Source organism: Arachis ipaensis, chromosome B7 (genome assembly GCF_059453495.1).
Source record: "Arachis ipaensis isolate K30076 ecotype BB chromosome B7, ASM5945349v1, whole genome shotgun sequence".
Lineage (NCBI taxonomy): Eukaryota > Viridiplantae > Streptophyta > Magnoliopsida > Fabales > Fabaceae > Arachis > Arachis ipaensis.
The window spans coordinates 78708934-78722032 of NC_142442.1; the positions used below are offsets into that span (position 1 = coordinate 78708934).

The following is a 13099-nucleotide window of genomic DNA, read 5'->3' on the forward strand; positions in this document are numbered from 1 at the left end:
CTTAGTGGTGGTGCTGATCCTTCGTCACCGGAGGGTGGTGGTACCTGCAAGAGACTCCGATGCTTAAGTTAGCATGGGCTTTAAGCAGGTATTTTAGTAGAATCAGAGTATGAGTTATACTTGGGTGCTCCAGTGTATTTATAATGTTGTAGAATGATCTTTCCTGGAGATAAGATAGTTATCTTATCTTATCTTTGAGTGGGGTTATCTTTATCTTTAAGGGAACCGCCCTTATCTCTCTAGGCTTGAGCTGTCTTTGGAATTGGGTTATGTTCCTCTGTTTGGGCCCTTTTCTGGGCTTTTCTGGTGATTTGGCCAAACTCTTTGAGAAGAGATCGGGTAGTTCTGCCTTGAAGAGGTCGGTCGACAGAGCCCGGGTCGAACAGCACGACCCAGGATATGAACATGAACAAATTAAATGTTTTTTATTTTCTACCATGAAAACTAACCACTCCTATAAAAGAATTGCGAACGCATATGATGTACATGTGAATGTAATTATTATTTACTAATATATATAAAGTTGATGATATGATATTAATTAAGAGCGGATATGCATTATGAGAAGTACTAACACACAAAAATTTGGCTCCATCTATCATCATCACCACTAATTAACTTTTTGTGTTTTTTCTCTATACATATACACATGTTATTTATTTTTATATTACAAATAATCTTTTTATATTAAATATACACATGATATATATTTGTCATTTGGCATCTTTGGCTTGTCTTAGTCCAATGATGATTAATCAGTAAAGAATTACTATTTTGGTGCCAAGCATTATAGGTGCATCATAATAAAAAATATTCCTTAGCATGGCTAAAACTCTTTCACCAATATCAGTATTATAGTATAATAGGAAAATTTTTCACAAACACTTGCATAGTAAATTATAGAAATCTAAGATAACCAAAAAAAATTAATAAAGATAGGAAGCAAGAAAAAACAAATGAATGAAATCATGATATAGCCCACATTCTACAACTAACTGAATATTGGACACTTTGGTGAGAAGTGAATGTTAAGCAAATAAAAGATAAATAGATTAACCACAGAAAATAACAAAGATATTTCCATTCAACATGCAACTCATGAGAAATCCAAGCCTTAAAATCAAAGAAAAGATGATCCATGCATAAAAATGGGTGCATTTGAGTTCTGTATGATATTAATAGGCAATGTTATTATGAAACCATAGAATGGGAATTTAAGGAAAAAGAAAACCTCTAGATTGACAAGCATTATAGAATAGGAATTTAAGGAAAAAGAAAACCCGTAGATTGAAAATCATTTGCTTTCATCTAATTACTTTCTATACAAAAGAACAACAAACAGAAGACTTAAATAACATGGTTAACCAGTTAAGGGAACTATTTGTGTCTAACCCCACAATTTAAGACATAAAGCTCATCCATGAAACTTTACCCCTACTTTTAAGTTTTAACAGCTAACTCTTCACCCTTGTGTTTTTCTCTTGTTTTCAATCCTAGACATTAAGAATTATAACAAGTAAAGGAGAAAAAACATTTCCTTCAAAGAAACTAAAAATAAGTGATAAAATAAGATTTAAACAACAACCTTAGCATATTCCTAACCAGTAGCTTGCAGCAACTCCCTTTTTGCTCGCTCCTTAATCCTCTTCTCAAGTTCTAACCTAATCCAAAGATGCAAAATGACTTGAAATACACTTGAGAATTCTGATTTTAAAAGGCCATTGCCATTAGCAATAAGAAAGTACCATACATACCAATCATCATTGCACAAATAAAGCTACCAATCATTCTAAAATACACTCCTCATTCGCTATCTTTAGGAACAACAACCTGTTTAGGATTCAAAAATAGAAATGGAAATGAACATCATCATTTTTGGCCTGTCTAAGTTGCAACCAACAATTTAATCTTATAATTTTATTAAATTTTTAATTAGAACAAAACAACATATTATGATATATATAAAACAGAAAAAAGTAACACACATTTCACATGAACTCTATTTTTCAGAGTTCAAAATCACACAAAAAAAAGGACTTACCGGAACGGCGGCGAAGATGGAAACGAAGCACAGCAAAGAGGCGACAAAGGAGTGGCAGAGTGGCGACGAATTGGTGACCGGTGAAGGCGTGGCAACTTCGTGCAACCGGTTCTGCATAACTGGCAACTGGCAACTGGTTCTGGTTCTGCGTCTGAGAAGATGGAGTGGCGACGGCGACGCTGACGGACACTGAGACGGTTGAAGCAAGACGACGAGGGTTTTGCCCGACGAATAGGCAAGGGAGCAAGAATGAAAGAGGGCTTGGCTAGGGTTATCTTTTTCCACTATTTTTTCCTAAGTTAAGACCTAGCTAATACGAGGGAATGGGGATTTTGGGAGGGAAGGGGGATTTTGGGAAGAGAGGGGGTAAACGACGACGTTTTTAGTTTTTTTTTGGGGGGGGGTGTTGGGGGGTGAAACAAAATAATTTCAAAAACCATATTCTATGGTCACTCCAAAAAACCGTGACCATAGACCATTTAAGGTCACTCTTTAAAATCGTGATCATAAACTCCTTTAGGTTACCCTAAATTGTGACAATAGATCCCTTTAGGTCACCCTTTCGTAAAACTGTGACCATAGACATTTTTTGGTCATCCCTCAAAACTGTGACCATAGACATCTTTTGGTCATGGTGAAAAATTGTGACCATTGACTATTTTAGGTCACTCCCAAAATCGTGACCATAGACCCTTTTAGGTAACTCCAAAAACCGTGACCATAGACTCCTTTAGGTCACCCTTTTTTAAAAAACCGTTACCATAGACCCTTTTTGGTCTCCCCAAAAATTTGTGACCATAGATGTCTTTTGGTCACGGTGAAAAACCGTGACCATAGACTATTTTAGTTCACCCCTAAAACCGTGACCACAGACCCCTTTAGGTCACCCCAAAAAACCGTGATCATAGACCCTTTTGGTCACCCCAACAAATCGTGACCATAGACTCCTTTAGGTCACCCCTATAAACCATGACCATAGACCCTTTTAGGCCACCCTTTTTTTAAAAACCGTGACCATAGGTACTCTATGGTCACCCTTTTTTAAAAAACTGTGACCAAAGCTTTTTTTGTCACGGTTTATCGTGACCAAAGACCAAAAAAATTGTGATCATAGACCCAAAATGTTGTAGTGAACTTTGACTTTTGAACATAATTTGAGACTTGAATTGAATTGGTTTAAGTGAGTTTCATTCATTTTCTATTTTCTTTCTTATTACAGTGTTTTGGCAACCTTGGTGAAGAACAAAGTTGTGCCTGTTGTGGTTTGTATTGGTTGCAGCTCCAAGAGCGATGGAAAAATCAAAAAGACAAAACTAGTGTAGAAATTATTGAACCATACTAATTGTTCATGAATAGAGTAGAGTTATGTTATTCATAAATTATTTTTACTTTTAGTCTAGATTGTGGATCATAAATTTAGTGTATTTAGAAATTTTCAATAATTTAAATTCTATATTTTTATGTAGACATTGTGAATGTTTTTGGTATTTCTTTTAAAAATTGATCTATGTTTGATTCTTTTTATATTTTGTGGAAATATAATTATTTATGAAATTAAGTTTTAATAGTGGTAAATATGAAACTAGTAAAAATCTATAATTATAACATTGACTGCTTTAGTGACCAATTTAGTTTTTTAGTTAAGGAATTAGCGACCGATTTTAGATTTTTAAATTAGGCATCGACGACCGATTTAACGACCGATTTCATCGTGACTGATTCTGCAACCGAAAAGTTGATCGCCATTTAGCGATCGATTTACTCAGCGACTAATTTAGTGACAGAAAATTTGGTCACCATTTAGCAACCGATTATGTTAGTGACCGATACTCTTTGGTGAGGAATTTAGTGACCTTGTTCAAAAATCAGTCACTAAAATCGGTCACTAACAGTTAGCGACCGAAATTGGTCGCTATTTTTTAATTAGCGACCAAGATTTTAGCGACCGATATTTCGATAATTTCTTGTAGTGTTGCTACCTGCTGTAATTGTATATGGAGAATATTAAAGTATAACTACTATCAATCCAACAATAAATTTAGAAAAATTGAGAATGGTGAATATTATCTGACAAAAAAGTTGGGGAAAATAAACAAATAAGTACTAACAGTTTGAAGAAGTTTTAACTTTAGGAGAAATTAATTATTTTTATTACCTATTGAACATACGACTATCTTTATATATTATATCTCCTATTTGTTTCATTTTTCCTTTTTTTTTTTTTTGAAATTTTAACTAATAGAAAATTTAGGTGAGATTTAGTGTTCATATATAACGCTCTCAGTTTTATACATTACACATACATTAATATTAACGAAGAATATTATTAAACCTAATTCAATATCACATAATATTGTTTTATATTTTGTAAGCTTTATCATTAGTCTATTATTTTTATAAAAAATATTTGGGATACAATAGAAGTCAACCAAGGTTTTTACTCTAAAGGATCCTGACTCTATTTTTATAATAACAAAATTAAATTATATAGTAATTAATAATTATTATGATAAAAGAGTACTAAAATGCATTAAATAATATTCAATTATTGTTGTTTAATGTTTGTCATTATTGATTTTAATTCAACGATACTATGATTGAAGGTTCTCGTTTTTTACAATAGGTCATCTTTCTCGTTCGTATGAAAAATTTCGAGTAAATAATTATTTTTTATTATAAAAAATTAAAATGCTGATAATTTGCCGAAAAAAAAAAAGCGAAATTGATGTTCCCACGAAAGAATATGTGTGTGTGTGTGTGTTGGAGTTTGTATGATAAAGTTGACATTTTTTAGTTAGAAGACTAGATGAGGTATATTGTTTATTCGAGTATGCTGTACTACTATCCTTCAAGCAAGGGAACATAACCCTTTTAAGAGGCAGGAGCGACGAAGATAGTAATGAATGAGACACATGTATGTGTGTTCCTCTATAGTCTATGTGAATGAATATATTTTATACATTAAGGTTAAGTAGGTGACCTCGAAGTATGCTTTTGAAGATGTATTGGTTGGAAATCCATTACAGCAAGCAAATCAGTTGTTTAGCTGACACACTGAATTCAAAGGTTATATTATTATATATTGGAATTATAAAGTTGATCTTATTTCATCATCACATATTTTAATTTGTCACATTTAATAAAACACAATAGTCCCCGACAAGATGCCTTGGCTGAAGCACCAACCTTTATTATGTGTATGAAGTTTGAACTCGTTTAGCAACTTCGATTTGGTAAAATTTTAGAAAAATTATTTGTTTTTAAATTTTTTATTTTATATTTAATAAATAAAAAAAATATGTGTTTGTATTTACAATTTTTAAAAAATTGAAATATTTTTAAAAGTACCTAGGGTAATTTTTTTTAAAATTAGTTTATCTTTATTAAAATTAAAAAAATAAATATCATTTTATATATTATTATTTTAAAATTTTATTTTTATATTTATGTCCATTATACTGTTTTTAAATTTTAAAAATCATTTTTATAAATACTATTATTGTTATTTGTGCTGATTGAAAATTATTTTAATTTAAATTACTAAACATAAATATTATAACTTTTAAAAAATAAAAATTTTATGAAAAAACAAGCTTTTGATATAACAAAGTGCAACTAGAAGGAAGGAGAAGATAATTTACTAATAATGGAGTTTTATTTGACATGAACATGACACTGGGTACGTAGGAAGATTCGTTGAAGATATATAAGAGGACAAAATGAAAACAAAAATAAAGATACAGCGTATTCTCAAGTTAATTAACTCCTTTTATTGTTACATTTCGATGTTGACTTTTAAATATGGAAATTGAATAAGAATTAGGTTTGAAAAATGTCAATCTTGTATGTGAAGCAAACAGGGGGCAGCATATGTCTTGTGATCACATGCAAACTTCTTTAATCAGTTTCTTTAACTATATAGTAATTTTTTATCCCTTTTTCAATAAATATGCGAAGAATTTAACTAAGGAGCTAACTTATTTTAACTAATATTAAATAATTTCTTAAAATTATTTTTTATTGTAAATTTTAAATTCTGTATATAAATCCTAAATTTTAAACTCCAAAATCCTAATTCTAATCATAAATCTTAATTCTAAACACTAAATCTTTTTTAAAAAAGATTAAAAAATAATTTTACAATAAAAATTTGGTTCGATCTTTATACTTATTCGTATATGAATGACTTAAATTCAAGATAGAACAACTAATCAATTTCTTAAAATATATAGTCTTTTTTTTTTTTCACTAGGTATATGAATGACTTAAATTCAAAGATATAGGCCAAAAAATAAAACAAAAGAGACGCCATTCATCGGAAAACATTATATATATACTCGACTGATATTGACATGATTGTAATTTTTTAACAAAACTTTACTGTAAATTAAATGCATATGTGCATTCAGAAAAACAAATAATTGAAAGTATACTCAGACGTTGTGATTTTTTTCAAAACACTTGGATTATTAATTAACTAGTAAAGCTATCACTATAAAAGCTGCACGAATAAACATATACTAAACATATACGACAAATATCAAAAGAGGAGTGTTAGGAGGTACCAAGTTTTATAATTTATAATCATTAATTAGTTATCATTAGTATTTTTAATATTGTAAGATTATATCTAATAATATAAAATTACTTATTTTTCTTTTGTTGATTAAGTATTGATCAAATTTTAATAAAAGTACTGGCCGAGACTTTCTCATGTCGAAATTATATTATTGTGCAAGCTAACAACGGACATGGGGACAATCTATCTATTACTAACAAGTTGGCATTGAAGAATTAAAGGTAAAACGTGCAGAGAATGACAAGGTTAATTACAATAAAATTGGTGTGGATTTTGGTGTTGGATGCACCAAATTGTGCTCCACGTCTCTAACTACACGATACCCTTTGAGTCGAATGAGTCACATCCATTACGTCCTTTTCAGAGATTAAACTTTCCTACTACTACTGCCTAGGGATTGTCTCAATTTTTTAACATTGACACTCGATCGATCATGGAGGCTGATCTTAATTCATCACTGTTGTTACAGTTTATCTAACAAGTATAGCTGTATCTATTTTTCAACGACTTAGATGGATGGATCTTATTAATTAGATACTCAGTTAAAGTCTTGTAGCATGAGAAAGAGTACATACTATATACATATACAACAGATGCATGTGGTTTGGTGTGTGTTGATTGGCTATATATATATATATATATATATATACAAGAAAATTGAATTTTTATTTGAAACATGAAAATGCATTTTATTATAATTATTTGATTGATTTAAATGACTAAGATTAAAGCATGTTTTAAATTCAAATTATGTATGTGACTAGCATTTAAGTAATTTGTTTCACTAATCACTCCTAAGAATGGCAATGAATTCTCATGAAGGCGGGGGAATATGACTGTTTTGTTTTGTCCCCTGCTAAAATGGTACCTTTTTATCTGGCAGTTTTGCATCAATTTTGATTGTTTTGCTTGCTTGCTTGCAGCCAATGTGTTTGGAAAGCCAAAGACTAACACAGACTTCCTAGTATACAATGGCGACGGATTCAAAATTTTGATCCCTTCAAAGTGGAACCCGAGCAAAGAGGTCGAGTACCCGGGTCAAATTCTTAGATATGAGGACAACTTTGATTCAACCAGCAATTTGGTTGTCACAGTTACTCCAACTGATAAGAAGTCCATCACTGACTATGGTTCCCCTGAGGAGTTCCTTTCTCAGGTAAACTTGTTCAAAAATCAAAACTAGTTCTAATTAAATGAATGATGACTTTGGATTCTAAAAGACAAAGTCTTTTTTGTTCTTTGCAGGTGGATTACTTGCTTGGGAAACAAGCTTTCTTTGGGGAGACTCAAGCTGAGGTAAGTGACAATAAACACTTGTATGTTCTTGTAACACATTTAGTCTGCTGCGAATTAATGTTCTTAGAATGCAAATTAAGTGAGTATGGACTTTGATTGAGCAGGGTGGTTTCGATGCAAATGTTGTAGCCACAGCTAACATCTTAGAGAGTTCAACAGCAGTGATTGATGGGAAACAGTACTACTTTCTATCTGTCTTGACAAGGACTGCTGATGGAGACGAAGGCGGCAAGCATCAACTGATCAGAGCAACCGTTAAAGATGGAAAACTATACATCTGTAAGGCTCAAGCCGGAGACAAGAGGTGGTTCAAGGGAGCTAGAAGATTCGTTGAGAACGTGGCGAGTTCCTTCAGTGTTGCTTGATAAACTACCTGTATGTAAATCAAATGAAGTGGTATGTAATCAGACACAAATACAAGAAGCCAGAAAGAACTTTAGTCTTTTTGAGATATTTATTATATTAAAATATATTTTGCTTCAAATTGATGCTATTATATTATTGGTACTAGACAAGGACTTGAAATCTTTGACTAATGCTAGTGCTTATTGTAAGGCAGAGAGTGGTTGGCACAAGGAAGATGAAATCCTTGATGACAGTTGGGTTCAGCAAAGTAGAAAGAAAGGGCCAGCTACCTCGCATCTCGATGGATTGAATTGGGAGGTGCTTGTTGTCAATGAGCATATCTTCAAGTTTGAACTTTGAAGCAAGTTCCCTAGTGCTGTTGAGATGTTAGGTTATGCCTCTCGAATTCCAGGTTATTTTTTCAACCATTTGGATTGTGATAAGGAAAATACTAATCAACTATGATATGGTTTGCGTATTTGTTTGTCCTTGGTTTTATTCAATTTCTGCTGCTGAAGGAAGTTACCACCAGCATTGAATCAGGGGAAAATTAGCTTTTTGTTTAGTTTATTAAGTAATGTTAGTACCAGAGATACATTGATCCACAGATGCTGTTAATTATTGAACTCAATTTTTCGAAGGTTTTTATGAAGTATACTAGGATTGTATCATAATATTATGCTGTAGTTTTTTGCAGATCTGTGTTTTCAGTAAATAATCAATCGAAGATTGTAAGCAACTGCTTGGATAGGAAGTAACAAGCATAAGCATTTTCCATAATTTATCTTATAGGAATAGCTTATTGATTTTCCATAATTTTGGGGAAACTAGAAACAACCTGTGCTGCTTTGCTCCTATGTTCCTTCCCACTTCTTCCGTGTTGGTTTATGACTGGTCAGTCTTCTCTGCTCCAAAGGTCACTGATTTTGCTGGTATGTTGTGAACGTAAAGATTTTCCCTCAAATTGTTACCTTGTTGCTGAATTAAATACAGATTGGTAGGTAGATCCACTGAAATGACCCAAAATGAATAAAGTTCTTTTCAGCTAGAAGGCAAAATTCTAATTTAAGTCCTGACAAACAAATTTTCAATTTGTTTTTACTGTTTTATTTTTGGCAGAATTTGTGTGTATTGATTGTAGAGTTAGTGTAGTTTGTGTTTTTGAACAATTTAGTGTAGTTAGTGTACTTATTGCCCCCTTTTTCGCTTAGCTATTATCTTGGAGTTTAATTCATGCTTGAAATTGCACGATCATGCGTACATTCTAGCAGAAGAGATGCTCAATCCAATCCTTTGGACTATCTGTAACTCTATCTTCATGCTCAATATCAGATAGAATGCATAGCTAAATTTATCTGGATTTTCTTTATTCATTTGTTCCATTTTCTACTTTTTATGATATCTGCGTTAATTTACTGTTCCCATTTTTCTTCTTCTAGATTTCAGAACTGTGATGGCAATTCTTGGTAATGGTCTCCTCTAATTATCATTCTTTTTTTATCCCCCTCTCTTGTCATGCCCAGTAGCAGTTTCTCATCCCCTTCCCCCCCCTCCCCCCCAAATTATATAAACAGCTCAAAATATAGTGTTTGATTTAATCTGATTTTGATATATATTAATATGCAGGACCTGTTGAAGTGGTAGATGATGTAACAGGTGGACTGAAAAGCTATAGTTTTCTCTCCAATCAAGATGATTAGGCTTTACCTGAGTTCTCAATTTAGTGTAGTTAGTGTAAATTGCAGTGGCATTATAGCTTGTAGGATTTAAGTTGTATTGTTTCTGTATTTTTCTTCAGTTTTTAGTTTTGGAATTTGAACTCGAGATTTATTTTGTATTTGAGTATTAGTTTTTTAATGTATAAAACAGTTATAGCAAAAATTATATGTCACTAATTATTATTTGATTTGTCTTGTAATAAAAATTGCATACTATATTTATAAGTTTGGTAATAAAAAAGAACTGAAAAATTTATATTTTGTATCGCTGAAGGTAAAAATTAGAAAAAGGATTTTTTTTTTTAAATTTTATAAGGCTATTGCCACGCTTTTAAAGCGTGGCTGTATCTCTGGCTATGGCTACGCTTTAAAAGCGTGGCCATATCTCTCTCTATCGCCACGCTTTGAAAGCGTGGCCATATCTCTCTCTATCGCCACGCTTCAAAAGTGTGGCCATATCTCTCTATTGCCACGCTTCAAAAGCGTGGCCATATCTCCCATATGGCCACGCTTTTAAAGTGTGGCCACATCTTCCAAATACGGCCATGCTTTAAAGGGTGGCCATTTGTAAAAAGCGTGGCAAAAGAAAAAGCGTGGCGATAGGTCACCAAAAGCGTGGCGATAGAGCAACCGCCACGCTTGCATACGCTACCCTTTCAAAAGCGTGGCGGTAGCTCAAAAAGCGTGGCGAAAAGCTATCGCCACACTTTTTTCAGCTTTTCGCCACGCTTTAAAAGCGTGGCAATAGAGCTGTTTTCTTGTAGTGAGAGTCCGTGAAAGGTGGCAATGAGGGACTGAGGGGGCCGGGTGGGAAGTAGCAGTAAGGGACTAAGGGGGTGGGAGGTGGTAGTGGCGGTCGGTGGTGGTGAATGGTGAGGGGTTGGGCTGTGCGTTTGTGAGAGACCAAGAAGAAAGGGTTTGAGTGACTGAATTTTGAATTTTGAATTTTGAGAGTGACGGCTATAATTTTCAAACAATCTCATATATAGTATATATATAATAGGAAATATTTTAGTTTTTTCACTTATACCACTACAAGATTTTTATTTATTTGTGGAGGTTTTTTCTCCTATTTGTGGAGGTTTATAACCCCCACCAAATGGTTTGTGGAGGTTTCCAAAACCCCCAAAATTTGAGGTGCCACGAGGTCTTTTGTGGGGGTTTTTAAAAACCTCCACAATCTATTCAGTGGGGGTTTTGTGTGTGTTTAGTGGGGGTTTTATATTATACTTTTGTGGCAATTTTAAATCACTTTTGTGATGGTTTAAAACCCCCACAAATTAAATTTTTAATTTAACAAAAATTAACTATTTTGTGAGATTTTCAAACCTCCACAAATCCTATAATTATTTATTTATTTTTAATTTCAAATCATTCATTAATCTCATCTCATTTACATATTCTCAAATTAATAATTTATTTTTTAATATCAAAATTTAAAAACTAAATCTTTTATAACACAATTCCTCAATAATATAAGACATAACTATATATATATAAAAATTCTCAACGTCAATAGTTCCAAACATAATTCCATATGGTATTGCTCTATATAACTATTACTGTTTTTCTTTAAAAAGTAAAATAAACAACAACTTCAATATTTAATATCATCTAATTACATAAAAATCTCAAAATAAAAACAGTAGCATAGAAGTAGCACCAGTATATCTACACAAACAGTTTTGGGCACGGTGGCTGATCATGATAGTCATGCTCCAGTTTTTTGTACCTCAGTATATCTACACAAACAAAAAGAAAAAGATCATGATCAAACAGTATATCTACACTATCTCAAGCTCTTTGTACCTCAGTTTTTGCTTTGGCATAATATCTCTCAAGGTGAGTATTAGCTAAAAAATGTGGGTGCACCAATACAAATGCTTCCAATCTAGAGTAAATCTCAGCCTTAACAACAAATAACCATAAGTAAATAGAAGTAACTCAAAACTCTAGTTAAGAGACAGCTGATAAGAGCAGGTAGCAAAGGAAACAGTTAATTAATCAAGTAATTATAATTCACAATTAGAAAGAGAGATAGAGAATCATGATCATAGCAAATAATCAAATTGGTAGATGGAAAAAGGGCAGTGTTTACAGCAGTAATAAGAGAAAGGCCCACAAGAAAACACAGAAACACAAGGAATGCAAGGTCAAAATACTTGATAAACACCAGTGAGATATTTATAGAAAAATAAACAGCGCACAAGAAAGACATCAATAATTCAGAGTTCATTCGTTTCTAGTAAATGAATACTAAAGTCTCGAACCAATGCTTGGGAAATGTATGATATAGAAATTCATCACGACAAAGACAGTAATAAGAGTACAGACTATCTAGAAAATTCGGTTGTGCATAGGCACTTAATGAAATTTTTAACTACAAAACGTATAGATTTGCAACATCCATAATTCACAAAGCATAACATGAAATTGGACTATCATTAACCTGATTAATAATGTCGAAGCAGCAGTGACCCAACATCATTTAGTGAGAGACGTAACTCCCATTTCAGCAGAGTTGCAAAGTTTTTACCCCTCATTCACCTGGCTAAAGAAAATCTCCCTTCAGCAGCCCCTAACATTTCATTCCCTTGAAAGTAACAGACAATCTAATATTAAGAATACACATTAACAATTCCACATAAAAATTCCACATACAAAAGCAGATATGAACGCTAATTGTAAGCTGCGATTCGCCAAATACTTACATGTCATGAGCACTTGATTTTTTTAGATTTGAGAGTTCCATAGCTTCTTTTGCATAATTAATATGGTAGATTCCTCCACAGCCACGAACAGAACAAGATAGCTCCTCCCCTGGGCACACTAAATGATCGCAAACAAGGCATTCAACTTGAACCAATACACAGAACTAGATTTTAATCCCCCTTGTGTTCATAGCAAAATCTATAGACTTCAGGTAAAAGAAATTGAATTGTACCATTTTGGGAGCGCCAACGAGGAAAGGAATTCAAGATCGGGATCCTTGGAGCCAATCTTGTTCATCTTTTGAGAGCACTCTCTGATTCCATCCTACAAACCCTTGGCGTCACCATTAGCTGCTTTGATGATAGGAACCTTTATCAATCAATCAATATATAAGTTAAATAGAGGCTG

At 32.8% G+C, this 13099-nt stretch overlaps 1 protein-coding gene across 1 annotated transcript; it reads left to right on the top strand.

Annotated features, from left to right (window-relative positions):
- Nucleotides 1–7437: 7437 nt before the first annotated feature.
- LOC107607209 (putative oxygen-evolving enhancer protein 2-2) lies at nucleotides 7438–8729 on the top strand. The gene is made up of 4 exons (XM_021107812.2): nucleotides 7438–7776; nucleotides 7866–7916; nucleotides 8021–8312; nucleotides 8476–8729. The coding sequence occupies exons 1-3, from the start codon at nucleotides 7453–7455 to the stop codon at nucleotides 8279–8281; spliced, it is 636 nt and encodes a 211-aa protein (XP_020963471.1). The 5' UTR covers nucleotides 7438–7452; the 3' UTR covers nucleotides 8282–8312; nucleotides 8476–8729.
- The last annotated feature ends 4370 nt before the right edge of the window (nucleotides 8730–13099 follow it).